This window comes from Fukomys damarensis, unplaced genomic scaffold (genome assembly GCF_012274545.1).
Source record: "Fukomys damarensis isolate Sample0158 unplaced genomic scaffold, DMR_v1.0_HiC HiC_scaffold_12, whole genome shotgun sequence".
Classification (NCBI taxonomy): Eukaryota; Metazoa; Chordata; class Mammalia; order Rodentia; family Bathyergidae; genus Fukomys; species Fukomys damarensis.
Window position 1 is genome coordinate 10,258,620 of NW_022900924.1, and position 22,404 is coordinate 10,281,023.

At 44.1% G+C, this 22,404-nt stretch overlaps 1 protein-coding gene across 11 annotated transcripts in view; it reads left to right on the forward strand.

Moving 5' to 3' along the window:
• The window catches only part of Cit (citron rho-interacting serine/threonine kinase), a 168,352-nt gene that overhangs the window by 59,822 nt on the left and 86,126 nt on the right, over positions 1 to 22,404 (forward strand). For all 11 annotated transcript variants that reach the window (XM_010604064.3, XM_010604065.3, XM_010604068.2 and 8 more), the window contains exons 10-12: positions 4,621 to 4,804; positions 20,871 to 20,976; positions 21,884 to 22,027. In XM_010604064.3, coding sequence (XP_010602366.1) covers positions 4,621 to 4,804; positions 20,871 to 20,976; positions 21,884 to 22,027 — 434 coding nt within the window. The remainder of the gene's footprint in view (positions 1 to 4,620; positions 4,805 to 20,870; positions 20,977 to 21,883; positions 22,028 to 22,404) is intronic.

Sequence of the window (22,404 nt, forward strand, 5' to 3'; positions counted from 1 at the left end):
AAAAAAAAAAAAAAAAAAAAAAAAAAAAAAAAAAGAACCAAAGCCAGGAGAACAAATCCATTAGTTCTTCTTTCATTGTTGTTTTTTAGAAAATATTTTTGAAGATGATAAATTTTCTCCCCGAAGCTTTTAATGAATGTCAACATTTAAAAAAGGAAGCAAGAGGGAATTTATAGAAGAGAAATTAACTACAGCTCTTAAAATAGCTCTTTGTTTCTGAAAGCCTTGTTCTGCCATCTCTTATAACTGGAAAAAAGAAAAAAGCCTCAAAAAGTTACTTGTGTAGCTTCTGCCACCAAGGAAAATGTGTCCTGACATCACCTCAAATAGGCTTATTTATTTAGAAAAAAAATTACATATATGTGTGTGTGTGTGTGTGTGTGTGTGTGTATGTGTGTGTGGAAAGGACTTTTTCTCTATTTTTCTCAGTGGCTTTTACCAATGAGTAGTAAAGATTAATGTATGACTTCTTATTTGTTATTAGGGAATGTGGTGGGTATGTGTCAGCAAGGGGAGCTGATGATTTCATAGTATCGTATCAGGAAGTATGAACATAGGCGCTCATTAACATAATTTTCAGACAGAACAATGTCAACTTTTAAAGCTTCTTCATTTAATCCAAACATCAAGTACCTTCTTTGTGGCCTATATTATGCTAGGTGTTCTCTTTGCAAGACCCAAGCCCCAGTCATTTAATTATATATTTGCTCAACAAATATTTATTGTATACTTACTGTGCATCTGGCATTATGCTGTATGCTGGGGTACTATGTGTACCTTCATCAACACAGAGTCAAAACCAGTCAGTATGATTTCAATGTCCTATTAGTGCCCTCTTTTTTTTTGTTTTTTTGTAGTAGTAGATTGAACCTAGGACCTTGTGCATGCTAGGGAAGTACTGTACTCTACCACTGAACTATAGCCCTAGGCCTATACCTTTTTTTTTTTTTTAAGGAGAGTAAAACAAAACAATCCCAGACCAAACCAAAACAAAAATGTTTTTTGAGGATCAAAAGAGAAACATCTTCCAGAAGGCATAAGAAATACAGTTAGTCCACCAAGCTAGAGATGGTTTTATACTTGGTAGGTTTTAGATTTGACCAGGTTTTACAGAAGCTTTAAAAAAATGTGGCATCCAAATTTTAAGCTAGTTCTCTGATCTCTATTAGGAGTGTATTGAACCTTCTTGTTCTGTCTCTGTCTCCCGAGTGCTCATGTTTCCTTCTCTGAGTCCTTCTTGAGATGCAGTGCGTCTGTGACTCTCCTGGGCTCTCTTGGAATGTAGATGCTGATTGAATGAGTGTAAGGTGGGCCTGAGAATCTGCATTTCTAGCCAGCTCCTGGGTGATACGGATGCTGCCAGTCAGCAGGCCACACTTTGACTATCATGGCTCTATGTGATTTCTCAGATCTGACTGCTAGTTTATGAAGTTTCTCTTCACTGTATCTAATTTGCTATTTGACACAGTAAGTTTTAAACTTTAAATTCAGTTATAATACTTCTCATTTGTAGAAGTTTCTGCTTGGTTCCTTTCAAATGTGCTCAATTCTTTGGTTGGAATCCCTATTTATTTGGATCCATTTTAGATTGTTCTATCTACAGTTTTTGTAGGGCCAACTCTTCCCTTTCTTGTACCTGCTGATGCTCCTTAGAAGGGGAAGGAGGAGAGAAAAAGAAGAGGAGGAATAGGGAGAGGAAGAAGAGGAGGGAGGAGGAGGAGGAGGAGAAGCAGCAGCAGCAGTAGAAGGAGAAACAGAAGCGGGGGTGGAGGGAAAAGAAAAGAGAAGAAGAGAGAAGTGTGTGTCAATCCTTTTATTTTCCTGTTTTCTCTACATTGTAGTTCTTGGCTCCATATAGGCAACTGTAAATGTAGAAATTCTGTCTGAGGTCCCCATCTCTTAATAATGACCTTGTTTCTTTCCCACTTAAGGCCCTTGGACAAGGGCGAGCATCCTTACCACTTTCTGGAGAGTATTTTCACTTTTTCCACTTCTCTTTGGCTTGAGGCTGTGGCTTCTCTCCCAGTATACAAGTGATCCTAAGAAACCCTTCTTACAATTTTTTGTTCTGTTTAACTAACTTCCTGTTTGAGGTTAACACCCTAGGTTTTAATCTGCTGTGAATATCTGCTGTGAATATCACCTGTTACAAGCTTGTGTGTTTCGTGTTGATGTCTTCCTTTTAGCTTGAAAACTATTGAGCCCTCTTTCTAATCTTGCCTCCATTAAGCTTGCTTTGAGCATGGTAGAGTTTTATAGATGAATCTTATTTTATGGTACAGAAATTCAGAAAATCATAATTACTTCACAGAAGGTGGCTCCTACCCTTCTATTAATCATGCTCCTTACTCAGAAATGGAATTCTATTTTAGTCTCCTAAAGACAAATTAGTATATAGTGGAAAGGGATTTAAACTTCTGCTAAGAATTAAGTGATATAATGGGATTAACATAAACATTCACCGTGGTGTGTCTGTGCCTCACAAAGGAATGAGTATTCAGTGCAGATTGTGCTGTGTTCCAGCCTCTAGTAACTGCAGCATCTGCCATGAACATCCGCGTCATGGGAGGAATAATAACGACAGGTGATCTTGATAGGGCATTTACTCTATGCTAAAAGCTGTGCCAAGTGCCTTATGCATGACTGTTTTCTTTAAACCTCTTCACAGCCTTTGAGATAGGTCTTCTCTTGCTGCCGCTGAGGTGTGCAGAGAGTTGAAGAAGCAACTTTCTCAGGTCCCAGAGCTCGTTAAGGAGTGGAGCTGGGATTTGAACTCGGGAGATTCCAGCACATGGTGCCATTAACCACTGTGCTTCCTCATCAGGGTCATCTGCAAATCTCTTACTGTAAACTTCCTGTCTTTATCTGAGTCTCCTTATTTTGAGATGGAAAACTTTTTTTCCCCACCTTTATGAATTGTAACGTTCCTTGAACATTTTTTTTCTTTACTTAAAAACATACTGAGTAATTGAAATCAGATCGATTTGAGCTTATATGGTTGGAAGTACTTGAGAGACGGGGGCTGAAGCATTCAATCTAAATATTCTTTCCATCAGCTAATTTCTAAAATATTAAGCAAGTAGATTCTGACACTTTACAGGAATGATTTAAATTCCCTCGAGAGAGCTTGGAGGTGTTAAATAATTTTCTGGTTAGTGCATATTGTACATTTCTGATCTCTCTCCCTCTCCCACCTCATTTTGATGCACCTGATGCTCTGAGAATGTTCTTTTGCACTTCCCCGGAGCAGCCAGACCTCTGGCTTATCTCCTCGCTCCTGCACATCCTGTCGCTGCTACAGTCACTTCTCAGCACTGCTTCAGATGTTGTTGTCGTTGAGGGAGCTTTGGAAACAGCCGGCTGGTTTTGAGTCTGTAAACAGAAAACAGACTGCCGCGCTCGTATCTGGCGTATGGCTTGGTCCAGAACACGAGGAGTTAAAACAGAAGTCTGGGCCGTGAAGGGCTGTGACAACTGCCCTAGGGGGAGCTCTAGCGAGCCCTGGCGGGCAGTGACTCATGCTGCTCTGGCACTCAGATCGGCATTGGCCCCTGCCACGCAGGCGGCCAGGTGGGGGTTCCAGCCAGAGCACGCACCACAGAGTGGGGAGCATGCAACCTGCACTGCGGGGGATGTGATGCCCGCTCGCCATCCGCCCCCCAGCCTGCCCACTGCCGATGCCTCAGCCCGCAGCCATGGCAACGCTTCTGGCCGGAGACACCCCCCGGAGCCCCCGAGGATGGGCAGACTCCTGGTGACTGATGGACAGGTGTCTACCGCCCTGACGGAGACAGCTTAGTAGATTAGCAGAAGGCAGAGAGGATGTGATGTGTCCCGAGCCGAGAGTCATGCCGTAAGGAGGTAGGAACCGTGCTGCGGACGTCCGTCCGCGTGTCCCATCCTCAGTGAGCGGGGTGCTGTAAATCACCGGGAGGAACTTTATTTGGCTGATGTTTCATTATGCTGATTAAACTGCAGTGGATTCCATGGGCATGATTGAGCTGGGGAGGAGGGATAATGAACTTAAAAAAAAAGTGATTAATAAGATCTGAGTAGACTCACTGGATATGAATGAACTAGACTGCAGTGCTGTCCTGACATGAGTTCCACAACCTCGCAAGTCCCCCTTTCCCTTCCTTCCTCCCATTCTGGTTAATACACGAGAGACACAGATGTTCCATCTTTCACTAAGATTAGCACGAAATATTAATAATTTAGACTGGATCAGGGACTAAATGGGTTTCGGTCGCCTGACATCCTGACTCTAGCCAGAGGATGCTCTGTGGAAGGCTTCTGGAGATACCAGGAAGAGCAACTTACTCCAGAGAGTTGTGCAGGCGCTTTCCTTGGACCAGGTGATCTGTTTGAGTTTACCCTTCACTTTACCCTCGCTGGGCAGGCAGCCTGTCTGCGGGTTGGTGGCCATGTTGGCAGGGAAGGGGTTAATCTCTTGTTGCTGTAGCAGCTGAGGCTGGGTCTGCCTGTGTGAGGAGCTAGATTGAAAGCAGGCGCTGCAGTGCTGTCGCCAACGCTGAAGGAGTAAGACGCTTTTCTCCGCAACAGTGTGGAATCCATCTGAATTTTTCTCTCTCCCCCCTCTTCTTGTTTTTCTTTAACCAGCTCCTCCCCCCTTCGTTCCCACCCTCAAGTCTGACGATGACACCTCCAATTTTGATGAACCAGAGAAGAATTCGTGGGTTTCATCCTCTCCGTGCCAGCTGAGCCCCTCGGGTTTCTCTGGTGAAGAACTGCCGTTTGTGGGGTTTTCGTACAGCAAGGCACTGGGGATTCTTGGTAGATCTGAGTAAGTGAAAATCTGACTTTCCGAGGGAGCTGCATGGCTGCATGGCTTACAGAGCCAAGGTGGGAGGGTGGGGGGAGTGCGGCGGAGGGAAGCTGCCGATCCGCTTGCATTTGGAAAGCACTCTACCTGTTTGGGCTTTGGTGGGCTAGACTGTTAATATTCTCATCTCGTAGTAGCTAAGATACCCTTTCCTGTCCATGGCATCCTAATCGTCGATTTGGTACTTTGGGTTAGTTTTTCAGTCTTTGGTCTTTTCTTAGGGGGAGGAGAGAGTGGGAGATTCTAGCAGTGCAGATCCTTGGTCAAAAAGGAACCATGCAGGAGTTAAGATGAGCTGCCCGTTTATCTCCATCTATATATCTGTCTCAAGTGGGTGGATGGTTGCTATCTTGGCTGTATGGGAAGAATCCTAAAAACCATGTCTCATAAGCTAAAGGTTTCCTGATGGGTTTAACTGAGCTGCAAGTGGCTGAACTAGAGCTCTCACAGAGAGATGATGCTCGGCTCCTCTCCAAGTATGCTGCAAGATCAGGGATCTGGCAGCTGAGCCTCTCTGAGCCCGGAGAGCACAGGCGGACAGAGAAAACCCGGTTACTGTGAGCCACCAGGAGGGAGTGTGATACAGCCAAGACACCAATTCAAAGAAACTGAGCTTTAAAGAAGAAAGAAAAGAAAAATCAAACAAACCAGGAGACTAGAAAATAGAAATACAAATATCATGGTAAAGCTCTTGACTTAGTAGGTCTTTTTTCATTCTTAGAAAAGCTATTGAAAAATGCATTAGCACCGTGCTTAGGTTGGAGGGTCCTGCCTCACAGCCTTCTAGAATTTCTGAAAATGCAGTAGTAGCCTGTGGATGTGCAAGCTCCATGACATTCTATTTTCAGAGAGCAAGTTCACCAGGAAGGTTTTAATCAGCTACATTATTGCCCAGATGCCCTGGCTCCCTCACTTTGAGGCTCTTGGGGGTAATGTTGGGTAATTAGTTGCTGCCCTCTTAGAGAGAAGCAGAATTTGATTTTCTCCTTGGCAGCTTTCACTCCCTATTTGCTGTGTTTGTAGCTTAGATATTGATTTGAAGGGATGTCGTATTGGTTCCTAGATGGTGTCTCCCTATGGATACTCTTTTGACAGTAAGGTTCCAGAAAAGGTTTAAGATTTTTATAGGGGAATTGGGCATTTGTTATGAGATAGGATTGTGGGCTGTGATTGAATTCAAGAGAAGTGGTTATGTTGAAAGATGTTGAGCTGCGCTTTATTCCTTTGACTGAGGTCTGTGCTTAAAATTCAGGTGGATTTTGGAGATTTTTGGGTTTCAGATCGATTTGCTTCACTACCCAAAGCAATCTGGATGAGGATGGTAGGAGAAGCAGCAATCTTAACTAGCTGTTGAATACGCTGTCAGATGGGTCTGAGATAGATCAGCAGGGCTGGGAGGTTTTGCTTTGGCATCAAAGAGCAGGGCAGGAGTGGAGGCCCCGTGGTAAAGGATGCGTGGTTAGTGGGCAGTATAACCTTGACACACACAGCACACTGAAGGTCACAAATCGAACTAGAAGGAGATGTGTGGGGACTTTAGTTCTGGTTAATAATGGTGGGTTGACTCAGGCAGAATGAAAGCTCACTTTGGGTGTTCATCAGTGATCTGAAAACCAGAGAGGACGTGGAGGAGTTAGATTTTAGGGGCAGAGGGAGAATGAGGTGGAACATCCTAGGCATTACAATTAATCTGAAGAAATGTGTGATTAATTGCTTATTTTTCAGGAAGACTCTGAGTCTTTTTGCTTCTCACAGAAAGCTCAGTTAAGGGAGCTCTCTGACAGGGGCATCCAATATTAAGGCCCAGGTACTAGATAAATATTTGTTGGTTTAATTTACTCACCATGCTTTCTTCCAGAATGTGTTTACATTGTTTCCTGTACTAGAGGATTTGCTATTTCACTTTTGGTAGTTTGAAATATCTCTCCAGGGCATCAAAGGAGCTTCCATTTGTGCCCCAACAGAATGTTTAATAAGGTCTTCATTTAAAAAATCCATAGAAACAAAACCACGCATCTGTTATCTAGAATATAGAATTGACTATTCCTGTCTTTGGGGAACTTTAATGTCTTCTATGACGGTTTACGGTTGGAATTGGAGATTTATTTTTCATCTTATGTCTCATTGCATGATGTTGCTGTTGGACTTGGCCACTCTATTGAGGGCAGCTCTGTGGTGCCTACAGCGTCATTTTAGAAATTCTCTCCACCTGTTGGATGTAGGTGACTCTGGACATATTAGATGATAATGAATTAGAAATTCAATAAGTGAGAGGCAGTGATGAAATTGCTTAGCAGCTCCTGCAGTTTTATTGGAATATAGTTACGAAATTAATAGATAGGGGAAGGCATTTCCTGGGGATGTCACCTTTGCCGTCCCATGACCTCAGATCTCTTCCCAAGCCCCTCCCTGCACTGTTTTTAGTGTCACAGACTCTTATTTATGCGTGTTGACGACCTGTGCTGCTGCTCATTCTGCACACCATTGAGGAAACTGCAGGTGCCTCTGTGCTGTGTTAGGCAAATAGACCCCAAACATGTTACCAGTGGATTGAACAAAACCTTCAGAGGCGGACCTGAATGAGTGAGGAGTTTTCCGAGACTATGGCTATGAGAATGATTTTTTTAAAAACTGTGATTGCTCCTCATATTTTAGGATCCCTTTTTGGTGGGTACCCCAGACTATTTTTACCAGTTGCGTGTATTATTATTTTAGGTGCATCAAAAATCTTGGTTTCAGCATTTCTGTGGATGTGGTATAGTAGATTTCCTTGCCACATGAATTGGTGAGATCAAGAGAGGCCATCAAGAACCAGGTTTTTGTTTTTTTTTTTGGAATGGGACTGTGGTGAAGTTAATTTGGAGAGTCCCTGGTCCTCTTTCCCTATGTCTTGAGTATTCCTTTGAGCCTCTGTTTGCTTGAACTTCACAGTAGCAGGGTAGTAACAGAAATCAGTGTGTTAAAGGTTTAAAAATAAAATGAACCCCAGCAGCCTTCCCTCCCCTGCCAGCATGGGGTACATTTCTTTATAGCCTTCCTCCTTCCTCCTAGATCGAGGCACTGCCTTATTTAAGCTTTTGCTGAAACAGTGCATTTCTGCAAACCTTCAACCTAAACTCTCCAAGGTAAAAACTAGTTGGCTGTATATTTTGTGTTAGTTCTGCCCCTGATGGTTTTCTGCTTTTGGAGAAGTTGCAAGTTTTGGAAGAGCAATGAGATTTCAGTGAGACTGGGTTGGTGGGATGATGGTGGGCTGTTTTAGGAAGGGGGCTCTCTAATCTTTTAACACTGGGCCTTTCTTTTCCTTTTGGGTGAATCTGAAAATATACTGATCATGCCAGATATTCAAACATGACAGAAGAATGAAGGGTGGCTGCCCCCACTTCTTTCCCAAATTTTAGGAGAACTAGCTATTGGCACCTCTTCCTGACTCTGTTGGGCTTCTACACAAGCCAGTTTCATCAACTGTACACTGGGGTAACAATAATACCTATCCTTAGGGTGGTTGGGAAGATAAAATGAAATGTATGAAGCACTTTCCACTGGCACATGAAAGCCTTACAAATGTTCTTGTTATTTGTTATTACTAATACACTAGCCTGTATTTGTATAGTGTCCTTCTATATGTACCAAGAAGATATGGAAAGGACTCAGCAATTATTAGGTAGTCCAAAGTCATGACTTACCTGAAGTCTGTCTTCCCAGGCCTTAGGAGTTTTCTCCTGGAAGGGCTTAAATGTCCCAACCAACCACAAAGGTTAATATGCAGTTGACAAATATCTGTTGGTAAAAGGCGATTGAGGGACAGAATTACAAGGTTCAGCCTCAGAATGGGCATCTCCCTATCAAACTGAGCATGTTGAAGCCGATTTGTGGAAACTCCAGAGACCACAGAGTAGAAACTTCTGCTGCAGAATAGCATAGTACGGATTGGACACTCAACTGCTTTAGGAAAGTCAGCAGAGTAAGGCAAGATCTGATGAGGGGGCACTTAATGGGTAATGCTGCTTCACAGTTCCTGCTGGATGAGAGTGATGATCCTTCTTGGAATGTCTGTTTATCCTCCTATGAGGACTGGGATCTCTAGGGCAGGGGTGGGTCTTATTCATCCTGATTTTCCTGGAGCACAGTACACTGTATGCCCTCCGCTGCATGCTAGAACTGAGCTCATCAGTGTAGTAAGGGAAGGTAAGATTTTTGAATTTTCTCCTTAAAAGATACTGGATTTGGATCGGCAGAGGGGAAAGTGGAAAGAATTTCAGGTGGGCAGAGTGGTAACAACAGCCTATCTTTCCGGGACACCAACTCTGCACCAGTCTCCATTCCGAGCACTTTATACAGGGTAACTCATTTAAACTACATAGCAGCCTGAGAAGAAGGTACCACCATCATTTTCATCTTCTGTGTGAGGAAACTGAGGTGTGGAGAGATTGAGCAACTTGCCCAAGGTCATGTGGCTCAGCTAGGGATTGAGCCCAGGCACCGTGGCTCCAGAGTCTCTTGGCCACTGTGCTATGCTGCTGAGTATAAATGCCACAGGTGGGCAGATACAGGAAACCTGTATAGGGTAAAGTGGAGGCCTTTATGGGGAACAAAGAGCCATGAGGCTGGGGCAGAGTAGGGTGAGAGCTGACAGGCAGGTCTAAATGCTGGCTTTTGTTTAGCGTGTTAGTGGGTTCGTTGCATAGATCTTCTGACTTTGTGTGTGTGTGTGTGTGTGTGTGTGTGTACACGTAAATACATACATACATAAAACCATGTTTGTATCCTCACTCCCTAAGAGTTCTTATTTGCTGGAGCAGTGAGGACAGGCAACCTCCTTGACATCTTTCCACCATGTCCACAAGCTGCTCAGTAGGCATCTGGCAAACTGATCCAAATCAGTTCATGGCTGCAGATCTCAAGTTCTTGATGACTCGAAGGTCTGTGTCTCCTCAGTCATAGTTCTGTACTTCCACTTGCCTTCCACTTTGCTTTTACTGGCTTGTTCTAGTGGAAGATGGCCTGAATTCTCCAATCAGTCTTACTTCCTTTTTATTGAAATACTTGGCAGATGGGAGGATTTTTCCTTTAAAAATTGTTTTCCTTCCACATTCAGTTGAAAGCTCTTTGGTATTATGCCTGCTACCCAAAGCCCTATCACACAGTCCCATTTGTGATTTGATTTTTTCATTAGTGATAACGACAGCATCTTTTCTGGTACCTGAAGGCATACAGTTGCTTTGTTTCCCTAGTACAGATAGCTAGTACAGCTAGCTCACTAGCTCCTGCCCGTAGGTACTGCCCTTAAGTGGCTTGTGTTGTTTCTCTTCTTCTGTTCTCTGGATCATGTGTTTAACACTCATTCTGTGTGTCACATTGGGTTTTCGCCTCTCTTGCACATTCGGTTTCTTCTTTGTCCTAGTCAAGCACATTTTGTTCTCCTACTTGCCTTATTTTATTCTCTATTTAGACTGTGCATGCTGCTGCACAGCCCTGGCAGGACCATTCTACCGCCTTCTCACTTGTCTTAAAGATACCTTTAGGAAATCATATCCAAGCAATCCTGTCCCAGTCCTAAAGATTAGGCTCCAAGAGATCTGTCAAGTGTGTGTTTTGCTGGCCTACACATGCTAATTTGCATGGTTGCCTCAGATCTCGAAAGAAGACAGTTATTGACTAAGTGGTGGTACATGTTCCCAGGCTCTGCACCAACTCCTGCATTGCCTAAGTGAATGTCTCTCAGTTCTCTGCTTCACTTGCCTTTTACCTCCTGACCTCTCTCTGACAGCCTTCCTGAAAGAATGGTGTACATTCACTGCCTCTTTTTCCACCTTAACAATACTACTGAAATGATTGGCTCCAAAGCCTCTGATTACATGCAATCAACAAATCTAGTGATTTCCACCTCGCCATGTATGCCATTAATTACCATATTCCTTCTGGACAGCTTCTGCTTTGTTCTTTTCTATATCATGGGTACTTGGTTTTCCTCCTACCTCTCTTTGACTGTCACTCTCTCTCTTTTGTGGTTGCTATCTTGGTTTTAGGTCCTTGAAATAACATGCCCCACTTCTGTGTGATTTTATCCAGTTCCCTGACTTTAACTCCCATTTCCCCCAGCCTTCTTCCTCATTTTATTTAAGAAACTACCATTTTCCCTACCCTTCCAGGCAAGAAAAATAATAATCTTAAACTCCTCTTCTACCTTCCCTGCTCCTCAAGTTACACTTCAGATGACACTTGCAGCCATTTCCATTGTTCTGTCCTTGTTGTCACCCCAGTGGACTTTTGCTTGGACTATTGCAGTAGCATTTTAACAATTCCCTTGCCTCTGGTTTTCCTGGCTGTTTTCCCTTCTCCACAGAGGGTGGAATTCTTCCAAAGCATAGGTTGGATGATGTAATTTGCTTGCTGAGACCTTCAACAGCATCCCAGTGTGCACAGAATTAATGGCCTCTCCTGAACTTGACATTCAAGCCTAGTACACAAGGACCCTAGCCTGCCTGCCTTTTCATTTGTACCTCCTTCTTGTCCGTTATACCTCGCCAAACTGCCAAGCCTCGCTGAGGACAGGGCCATTTCTTTGTGTTTTTTTTTTTGGGCCTGAAACAGTGTTTTGCCCTGGCAGGTCTAACATTTGTTGAATTAAATTAGACCAAAGTGGCCAGAGATTATGCCAATTTCTTATGCCCTTATGCACAGTTCAAACAACTGCTAATGAAAGCTCTCATCTATTGAGCACCTCCTGTGTGCCCAGAACTTTTTATTATGAGAGCTTTACATACATTATCTCATCAAGTCCTCGCAATATCGCAGTAGCTCTGCAAGGTAGCTGGTATGATCTCCATTTTCCAGATGAGGACACTATGCTCCGGAAGGTTAATTTTTTTCCCCTGAGATTTTGTATGTAGTAATAAGTCTGAGACTTGGACTCATATCTTGTTGGCTCTAGATCCCTGTAATCTCTACTTCTAACAGTCATGACTTTGCTAGGGTTATTAGACAATAGTCAAGGTAAAGAGTGGCTTTTCTAGAATTTACTCTGTATTGGGGCTCATCGTAAGTACTTAGCAAGCATTCATACTTAGTCCAGCAATTCTCATCATTGTAGAGACAGGAAAGTAGTGATCATGAAGTTTCGTTTACATCTGCCACTTAAGGGCAGTACCTGTGGACAGGAGCTAGTGAGCTAGCTGTACTAGTGAAACAGAGCAACTGTGTGCCTTCGGGTACCAGAAAAGATGCTGTCGTTATCTCTAATGAAAACATCAAATCACAAATGGGACTCTGTGATAGGTCGCACAGCTTGGCAAAGGGTAGCCAGCTTTTTCAAACTTTCAGCTTGAGAGCTGATTAAAACATTATTTTGGGGGACAAATCATAGCATACCCACTAAAAGTCCATGATGAGTCAGTGGCACATACTTATAACCCCAGCTATTTGTGGGCTGAGGCAGAGGATTGCAAGTTTGAGGCTAGCCTGGACAACATAGGGAGACCTTGTCTCAAAATAAAATGAAAAAAGCCTTGGGGTGGAGCTGACTGGAGGAATGCTTGCTTAGTTTGTAGGAGACCCCATCCCAGGGTTCATTCCCCAGTACCAGAAAAAATGAGAAGGAAAATAAAAAGATCTAGGTTTTGGAATGAAACAGAAATGGGTTTACATCCAGGCTCTGCCTCTTGCCAGTTGTGTGAACGAGGAGTTTAACTTCATTTAGCCTCATTTCCCTCACCTCTAAAGTGGGAGGTGTACCTGGGCCCAACTGAGAGGCCTCCTGTGGACTCTATGAGCACTTAGCGTCAACTCCGGGGTAGAGCAGGTGTTCATGTCGGTTAGTGTTATTTAGGGGCAAGGATGGGGCTAGGGTGCTTTTGGATCTCCTTTTCTCCCTGCTTCCCCTTTATAAAGACATCTTGCTGGTTTCTACCCATTGAGAGAATCAGGCTCCACATGGGGTGCCTGACAGATGTCTAATATCTCTATCCAATTTTTTTACTTTGAATGGAGTCCATGATATGTTGGGAAGCCTGCATTTCCCATAATATGCTCTTGAGGCTTCTAGCAGCAGCAGCAGGATCCAGTTCCTGTGAGAACTGTGCACTGTGCCCAGCAATAGAAGCCACAAGCTCAAACCATCCTCAGGAGCTTAAGTGTCCCTTGGACAGGGGAGGTATGTGTCATTGTGACGTTGCAGTCCTGGAACTAGTGCAGGTCATCTCCAGTGCAGGGGCCAGAAAGCCTTTCTTTTGTGGCAGCATCGACACCATACACTTCTCATTTTGGATTCCTTTGTCCCACTGTGACCTTTAAACTGCAGCTGCCTGGGGTCCAGAAGTATCACCGGTCTATCTCTCTCTCTCCTCTCTCTTTTTCTTTCCTCCCTCCTTCTCTTTCTCTTTCTTGTCTCTCTCCTCCTCTTTCTTCTCTCTCTTTCTTTCCTCTTTTTTTCTTCCATCTTTCTCTAGCCTGTGGGTTCCCAGTGAACAGAAAGCACATTGCAATAGCAGGAGGTCCAGGATCTCTGGGGAGCATGGGCAGAGCTGAGGTCGGCTCCTTAACTCTCAACTTGGCTCTGTGCTGAGTAGGAAGGCTTTGCAGGGTTTCAAGTAGGGACATGAAATATCTGGTTCTCATTTTACAAAGGGTCCCTCTGACCATTGCTGCAGGAGGGAGATCAGAGGGACAAGAGTTGGAGTCAGAGAGGTAAAGCTAGGTTGTTATCCTCAACTGGGCAGGAAGTGGAAATACATCAATGAAATTAACCTGCCAAGCTGGGCCCTGGCTTAGCAGTGAGAACTGTAGTAAAAAAAATCACACATAGGTACACTTTTATTAATAAAGTGGTCTTTGATTAGTGGTTTTAGAGCTACACGTTAATCACACTAAAGCTAGTGCTCTAATTGATCTGGAGACCACTGCTGGTAGTGTGGTCAGTGTGCATATGTGTAGGTGTGTGAGTGTGTGTGTGTGTGTATGTGTGTATGTATTGCTTCAAACCTAGACTCTGAAACTCTTCAGGAGACGGGTGTTTTTGGTATTTTCAAGGACTCACAATTGAAAAATGTGTCTTTTTAAATGGGCTTGAAAGTTAGTTCATAAATTTCAGGATGCACAATCTTAAAAGGCAATATATTTTTGGAGACAGGATGCTGATGGATTTTTTATCTTTTGCTCTATATTACATCTTGTGGTTGCATGTATTTTAAGTGCTGTTGGCCACAATTAAGGTGAGGCCCTCAGCTGAGCTAATTTTGAGTACTCTCATTTTAGCACTGAGTACCCGCTCTTGGCTGTCTCAGGAATGTCTTTGACTCCTGATCTGTGATTTGGCATTGTCTTTTGTAGGAATGGAGTCCTCTAAGGTAATGAGTATGTGACTTGATGTTTACACATGATCTTAATCATTAAGGTGGAGATTAAAGAGCACCCAGCACATATACATGCTTGTGGGATGGATGTACACATTGTATTCTTTTTCGGGTGGTGGTTGAGACGGGGTCTCACTATGTAGTTGAGACTGACCTGGAACTCACTGTGTAGCCCAGGCTGATCTCGAACTCACAGCGATCCTCCTGCCTCAGCCTCCCGAGTGCTGGGATCACAGGCGTGTGCCACCATGCCCAGCTTGTATTCTTTTTTGATGTGATTTATTCTGGTGATAGCTTTATTTGGGGAACTTTTTGAGTTATGTGGATTATTTGTAGGCAGATCATCGGAGAAACTGCATTTTATCATTTTTACTTAAATTGTTGCAGTTTCCCATGAATCAATTTTTAGGTCATGCATAAGACATTTTAAGAAAACATGTTCTGCACTGCAGGGTTATAGACCAGCCCTGCCCTCCCGTCTGTGTCATGTACCACTGCTTCTCCTGATTCTCTTTGGGACTTTTATTATGAAGCAGATGTATCTATCAGGAAGAAACGTTGGTTTCAGAGTAAATTTTTCTAGAAAATAGAAGCTGGGGGAAAAAAAGGAAAACCCAAACTTGGCTTTTTGCTGGAAGAGACAGCACTGCTGTGCGTGGGCGGGTGGCTGCATGCACCCGCTGCTCAGAAGTGCCGCTTCTCTCCATGGGGACAACTGCCTGTGTATCCGAAATGTGGCCAAGCGGAGTAGGCCAGCAATGGGTGGGCAGGCTGCACGTTCTTTTATTAGCACCCTCATTGTATTGCATCTCATCGAGCCCAGAGCATGAACTGGTCTGGGCTTCTCACATCTATCCTGTTTCCCATTTAATTACCCCCTGAGCCACCGAGCGACGGAGGGAGAGTTGCTTTTGCGTGTGGGTTGAGCTGTTTTCTGGGGGTGGTGCTGGGCCGAACTGGCTTGTGTGTGTCCTTGGGTCCCCAGGCTGTCCCAAGCTGAGGCTTAGTGTTGGACAGAGGCAGTAGTAGAACTCACCTTCTCTCACATGACCCACTCTCCTTTTCCTCCATGACCTTGTCCTTCTGAGCATCTGTAGCACTTTTCCTGGGTCTGTCCAAGCCTGTCCAGCTAAGAAATAGCAGAGTGGAGATTTGAACTCATGGCTATTGGTACCGGGGATTGAACTCGGGTCCTTGTGCTTGCAAGGCAGGCGGTGGAACCGCTGAGCTAAATCCCTGGCTGAACTCATGATTATTGACTGAAGGTCCTGTTCTTCGAGCCCCCAGCTGTATTGCCCTGTACCAGTCACAAATCATCATTGTGCAGAGTCTGTAGGGTCAAGTCTTCCACAGCCGTAGTGCCATGGGGATAATAATACCTATCCCATAAGACTGTAGGGAGGAAACCTGTGAAGGATAAGGCATGTAGTACGTGCTTGATAAGTGTGTCCTACTACTCATGTTAACAGCAGTGGCATTAGTTCTGTCTCCTAGATTGTTACTTTCTTGAGGTCAGGAGTTGTGGTTTCCTTTACTTTATAACTTTACAGCAGTGTTTCTCAGCTTGACACTGCTAACGTTTTGGGATGGATAATTCCCTCTTTCTCCTTTTTAACTTTTGGTGGGATATACTGCGATTAAACCTGGGGCCTCACCCATGCTAAGCAGCTTTACCACTAAGCACATCGCCAGCCCTTTTCATTTTGAGGTTGGGTCTTGTTAGGTTGCTTGGGCTGGCCTTGAACTTGCAATCCTCTTCCCTCAGGCTCCTCAGCAGCTACTATGAGAGGTGTTCACCACTGTGTCTGGCTCTGGGTTGGATAATTCTTATTGTGGAGGGTTCTTTGCATATAATTGGTTGTGCAGCATCTTTGGCTTTTATTCACTGCATGTTAATAGCATTCCCACCCCTCGTCATGAAAATTAGAAGTCAGTCTCTAGATATTGCCAGATACCCCTGGGGGCCAAAATTGTCCCTGGTTGAGAACCCTGGACAAAACGTACTGATCCTGGGGATCATAGGGATTTTATTCTTCTTCCTTTTATATATCTATCTATCTATAGATAGATAGATAGATATTTGTTGAAGTTTGAGAATTTCAAGAATACAAGAAGAATTTTTGAAAGCCTTTTAGTTAGCAGGTAGGCTCTGTCCCATCCCAGGGGCAGTAGAAATTTTTAATTAGATCATTTCTTTTCTGTAGTTCTACACCACATTGCCCCAGCCTTGGAGCTATTACTCTTTGCAAACTTTACTTAAAGCAACGATAGTGCCAGCCTTTAAATAATACCATTACAGGGAGCCTTACCTTTGAGCTACATCACCAACCTTTTTAATTTTGAGGAAAGGTCTTGCTAAGTTGCTTGGGCTAGCCTTGAACCTGTAGTCCTCTTAGCTCAGCTTATATAGCTGAGGCGGTATATTTTAGGAAGATTTTTAGACCAGCAAGTTGTTGCTTGAGGATCAGAGAGCTGTATTTGGTGATATGAAGACAGCCTTAGATAGGACCCCTCAAGCTGTGATATACATTAAGGTCAATTCTAGACTATTGCATTGATCAACAGTAGTTTGCTGTTGTTTTGACAGTCAGAAGGATGGCTAATGAAAACTTTAGGAAAAAATGGATTGTGATATTTCAGAATGTCCCTTGGGATGTGGGCCTGTTTGCCTCAGACATACATTTGAGAGCTTGTCATTGATGTTCACAGTTCAATTCCCCTAAATGTCTATATGATGAATAAAATTGAGCCATACCTGTGTTTAGTATATTTCTTTTCTAGAAATCCAAATAATTGTTATAGTATTTTAATTGACTTAGGTCAGCCACTTAATCATTATCTCACACTTGTACCTTGCCTTGAAATTCATAGCCCACCATGATTCACATGAGAATTGGGTTCCCACTCAAGGAATGACCATGAGGCACTGTCGCCAAATAGTGCGGCCAAAATGCCACATGGAACCAAATGCTAAGGGGATAGTCTTACCATGAGTTTTAAATGCTTAGACTCTAGGTCACAAGCACTTTCTTCTAATTAGCACCATGGCTCTCAATTTTGACTGTCGGTTACAATCACTTGGGAACCTAATAAAACTGGTGCTGCCGGGACCACACTCCCAGACTGTCTGTCTCAGATTTAATTGGTCTGAGTTGACCCTGTACATCCATGGTTGTTAAAACTCTCCAGGTAATGTTAACATGCAGCTGGGTTGTGGACCAGGGCAGTTACAGAAAGCTACCTTGATCTCTCCCCTCCATGCTCCAGCCCTATCCCCCAATCCCATCATTGTTTATATGACTATTGCTACAAGCTCAGTTTAGTCACAGCATTCTTAACCACAGCTTTTTTTAGATGTGATTTTTATTTATTCCCCAAAAATGATTTCTTTAGCATATTTATTGTGAAGAGCTCTTAATTGCTGTACTTAGAACTTCTAAACAGTGAACATTTGTCAAGCATCAAAATAGCAGAATGAGGGAGTTGGACCTTGGGTGACAAGGAGGGTGTAATGAGTGCTGGCTGTACATCTCCTCCATTCTGGGCCCCATTAATGAGTGACCTAGAAACACTTTTTTTTTTTTTTTTAAATAAGCAATCTGTTTTGTATCCATAGCCCTGCACTTTAAGCATGAAGCACCTCTGGAGCCTGCCCTCCATGTGTCATTAAGTTTTGTGAGCCACCTCCCACCCTAGCATCACGAACACGTGATCGTTTTTCTAAAAGAGGGTCAATTTTGTGCTCAGGCATGGAAAGCTGTGGCCTGTGTTGTCTCTGACACATGTTGTGCATGTGACTTAATGGCATGTGGTGACCCTTGGTTCCTGAAAGACCTGGGATTGTCTCTCTCTCCCTTGGGTAGTTTGGGTTTTGTTTTTTAGCTGACCCACCAGAGTACAATTAGGAGTAAAGCAAATAGTGAAGGAAACTCAAGGCCACGCTGAGCAATTCACTTCATCTTCTATGAAAACTCAAAGAAAGTGTGTGTGTGTGTGTGTGTGTGTGTGTGTGTATTTTGGCTAGAAACTAGGCTGATGATAGGTGTTAAAATTTTTAGCCCAACGTGTGATTTTAAAGAAAGATTTATTTATGGATTTCAATCCTTATTGCCCATTTCTGTAAATAATCACCATTTGTTTTAATGTGAGTAATAGCACAGAGCACATTCGGCCCCCTGAGTTACCAATTCAAGCAACTCTTTCAGGCCTGTGAAGCAGGTGCTGTTTACAGAGTTGCATGGGTAGTAAGAACAAAAGGGACAATGATTATTGCATAGGTTGGCATTTACTGAAGCCTTGCAATATGCCAAGGACTTTATGTGCACTATCTCATTTATTTGCCCCAAGCACTCTCTGAAGTAGGTGGAGAATATTATCTCCATTTTACAGATAAGGAAACTGAGGCTTAGTGAGCTCACACAACTCTTCACGGCAAGGTCAGATTTTGAACAGAGCAGTATGAGTCTTGTGTGTTGATTCACTTGGCTTACCTATAGTGTGAGCATGGAGAGCTGTCCCTGGGGTACAGCCAAGCAACACTGTCACACTGGCCCTTGTTGTTGGGCTTAGAGCTGTGGGGAGAGAGGTGTTTTACATTGCTGCAGGGAACTGACCTCTTTTAGGCAGGGAAGTGGTGTGAGCAGCAAGAAACAGAACTTCTACTTGATGGTAAGACCGAGTGCACATTGATACCAGATCCTGCATTCTTGTTACCAAGGCAATGAAGATGGAATTGTGGGATAGCAGTGTGCTCCATCATGTCCCTACATACATCAGAACCTTTTCTGGTTGTCACCCTGTCCCTGCCTCTCACCAGTCCCTGTGTTTATACCCAGGATGGCACTGCAGAGGAGGCTTCCATGCAGGGGAGATCTTATCCCTACTCATAGTTAACTGCTTCTAGGGGTGAGGTACCATGTACCAATTACATAGGTATGTATGAGTATCTCCTTTCTGTGGGGAGAGCATCCTTCTAGTCCATTCCCTGAATGGGTTATTCTTAATTTTTGTGTTCTTTTCCTGAGAATTATACCAGGTATATAAAGCCTGCCTCTTTCCCCCAACTCCCTATTGAGATGATAAGAAACCATTGTCAACTGGCAGGTTACTTGACCTCACTAAGCATGCATTTCTTCATTTAATAAATAGGGATGATATACTATATCTGTTTCATGAGGTTTTTGTGGGGAGTGAAGAATTCAGACACATTTACCATTTTACAGAACCAGGTATGTGGCTGGGGCTCAATAAGTGCATGAGTTTCTTGTTGTTGCCATAACAAATCCTTACTAACTTGGTGGCTAAAAGTAACGCAAGTTTATTATCTTGCAGTTTGGGGGATAAGAAGTTGGAGATGGGTTTTGTGGGGCTGAGATCAGTACAGCCAAGACTGAACTCTCCCTAGAGGCTTGAGAGGGAAGCAGTCTCCTTGCCAGCTTCTAGAGGCTGCCCCCTTTCCTTGGCTTGTGGACTCTTCTCCATCTTTTACGCCAGCAGTGTAGCATCTTCAGATCTCTGACTCTGCCCCCAACTTCCATTGTTGTATCTCCCCTCTTCGGTTTCCATCTTATGAGGATCTTGGGGATTGCACTGGACCTACCCAAATAATTCAGGATAAACCACCCCCCATCTTAAGATCTTTAACTTCATCGTAACTTCAAAGTCGTCTTGCCATGGGTGGTAACATTTTCCAGAACTTCTGGGGATCGCAGCATAGACATCTTTGGTACAGGGAGTGGGGACATTATTTAGCCCACCATCATAAGCTATTTTTATAAGATGAAACAACCAAAATGGCTAGTATGGGGAGGGAATAAACACTATTTTGATCAGTATAGTAACTAATAACATTGGTTGTGCACTTTTGTTTCTGTTCTGAATTAGAGTCTTTGCAGCCGTTACTTCCTCTCCCTGGAACTTGTTTCCTTTTAGAGCTTTGTGTGGCCAGCCCCATTTCCTCTATCCTATCATGGTATCCTGTTTCCATCTTTTATGGATATTATCCTGATCTATAATCTTTTGGCTTTTGAGTCTGCCTAATGCATGTTGTCTGTCCTCTATAGAATGTCAGTTTTAGGAGGGCAGAGACCTTCCACGTCTTGTTCTCTGCTAAATACCAGTGCCTGTAATGGCTACTGAAATAGAATGGGTGCACATACCTGTTGAGTGTGTAAGCAGATGGAGTCATAATTAGGTGCAGTGCTGAGTATTTAATGTTCACACTTTCCTGAGTGGTCCCTCCCGCCCCTGTACCAGGGATTAAACCCAGAGCCTTTGCACAGAGCTATATCCCCAGTCTTTTTTAAATAGTTATTTTGAGACAGGGTCTTGCTCAGTTGCCAAGTTGTTCTAGGTGAGCTCGGACTTGTGATCTTCCTGCCTCTGTCTCCTGGAGTGCTGGGCTTATGGCATGTACCACCATATCCAGTGGGAGGTTCTTTTATTATCATTAACCATCACCTTTCAGATATGCAGACAGAGGCTGAGAGAGACAAATGATTTACACCAGGTCTGCCTACTTGCACAGTCTTGTGTTCCTTCTGCCTCCCAGCCTTACTGCTATCCTGTCATCAGACGCAGCTTGAGTCAGCCTTGCTGGTGGCCACAGAACACTGGCAGGTCTTTCAGCTTCTCGGACTTACCTGCTGACCACCTTGACCTTGGTTTTCTCTATCCAGGTCTGTTGTATCAAGTCTGGACTCCCCTGCCAAGACTAGCTCCATGGAAAAGAAACTTCTCATCAAAAGCAAAGAGCTGCAAGACTCCCAGGACAAGTGTCACAAGGTATTTATCTCTGCAGCCGGCCTCCCTCCTTGCTCCAGGATCCTCCCGTCAATATATGCCAAGGGATCCACCCTGGGCCACTGCTGGCACTGAGCCTCCTGATCCATAGAGAGCGAGGCGCTCCTTCCCTCGCTGAAGTCGCGCTGCAGCAGCTCAGAGGGAGATGAATTCGGGCCTTGACATTGCTGTAAATCCTTTAAATCTTAACCAGAGGAGGCCCTGGATTTAAAACGGCCCGTTTCTCAGAATGACCCAGCCCGATGTCTACTTCTTCCGGCAGGTGGCGTGGGTCCTCATCTGTGGCTGAGATGCATCCTATCTGCCTTGAGTGATTCGAAGTCTCTCTTCCTAGTCTTTTAAAACTCCTGCTTATGTCACTGCGGCCACTGTATTGATTATGCTCATCGTCTGTTAACACTCACTGTTCCTGCCCAGAGGCAACTCTTTGGAAACTAATAAAAGCCACTGCTTGCCTGGGACTCCTCAGAGTGCAGACAAATAAATATCTCCTTGCCCTGTCCTGGATTTGTCCTCTAGATCTTTGCAAGGAGATGGGGGGAAGCAAGATGGATTTGGGATAAAATTAAAGTGACGTCTGCAGAAAAAACAAAACAAAAATATCAAAAAAACAAACAGGTGAAAATGATGCTTTTGGCTTCCTTGCTTACTGGGTTAGAGAAGTGATCGAGTGTGAAGCGAGACTTGGATGAGAGGAGTGACTTAGCATTTGGTGACTGTCCTTACGAAGAACTGTGCTCTCCTGGGCGAAGAAACAATGGTATTTCCATTCCAACTCTTGGCAATAGCGGTAGCTCAGACCATCAGGTGGTCTCTGGGCTGCGTGAGATTTGATTGCTCCTAAGGACCATCCAGGGGCTTTTCTAACCTGTCGATGTGTTTATTTCAGATGGAGCAGGAAATGACCCGGTTACATCGGAGAGTGTCAGAGGTGGAGGCTGTGCTTAGTCAGAAGGAGGTGGAGCTGAAGGCCTCTGAGACTCAGAGATCCCTCCTGGAGCAGGACCTTGCTACCTACATCACAGAATGCAGTGTGAGCCTTCCCCAAAGCCCCCTTCCTCGGAGGCGGCACTTCTTGTTGTGTGTGTCTCATCCTGTTTCATGATGGCTCCACGAGGCACATCACAGCCAATGGCAGAGAGTAGAGACAGGGAGAACACAAAAGCAAGATCCATGATTTGCAGAGTAGCATGAGCCAGGTGTGAGGTCCCCAAGGAATGAGGTTGGACGTGTTTGCCGCAGAAAGTCCAGATAGGCTGCTCGTACGATGGAGCCTGGAGATGGGAATCAGCTGTCATTGCAGCAAGTGGCAAATGTCTTGATTTCTCCCATCCCAGCCTTTCTGGTCTGCACCCTGTCCAATGTGATCAGTCTTGGGCACCAAATTCCCAAATGTGTACAGGAAAGTGC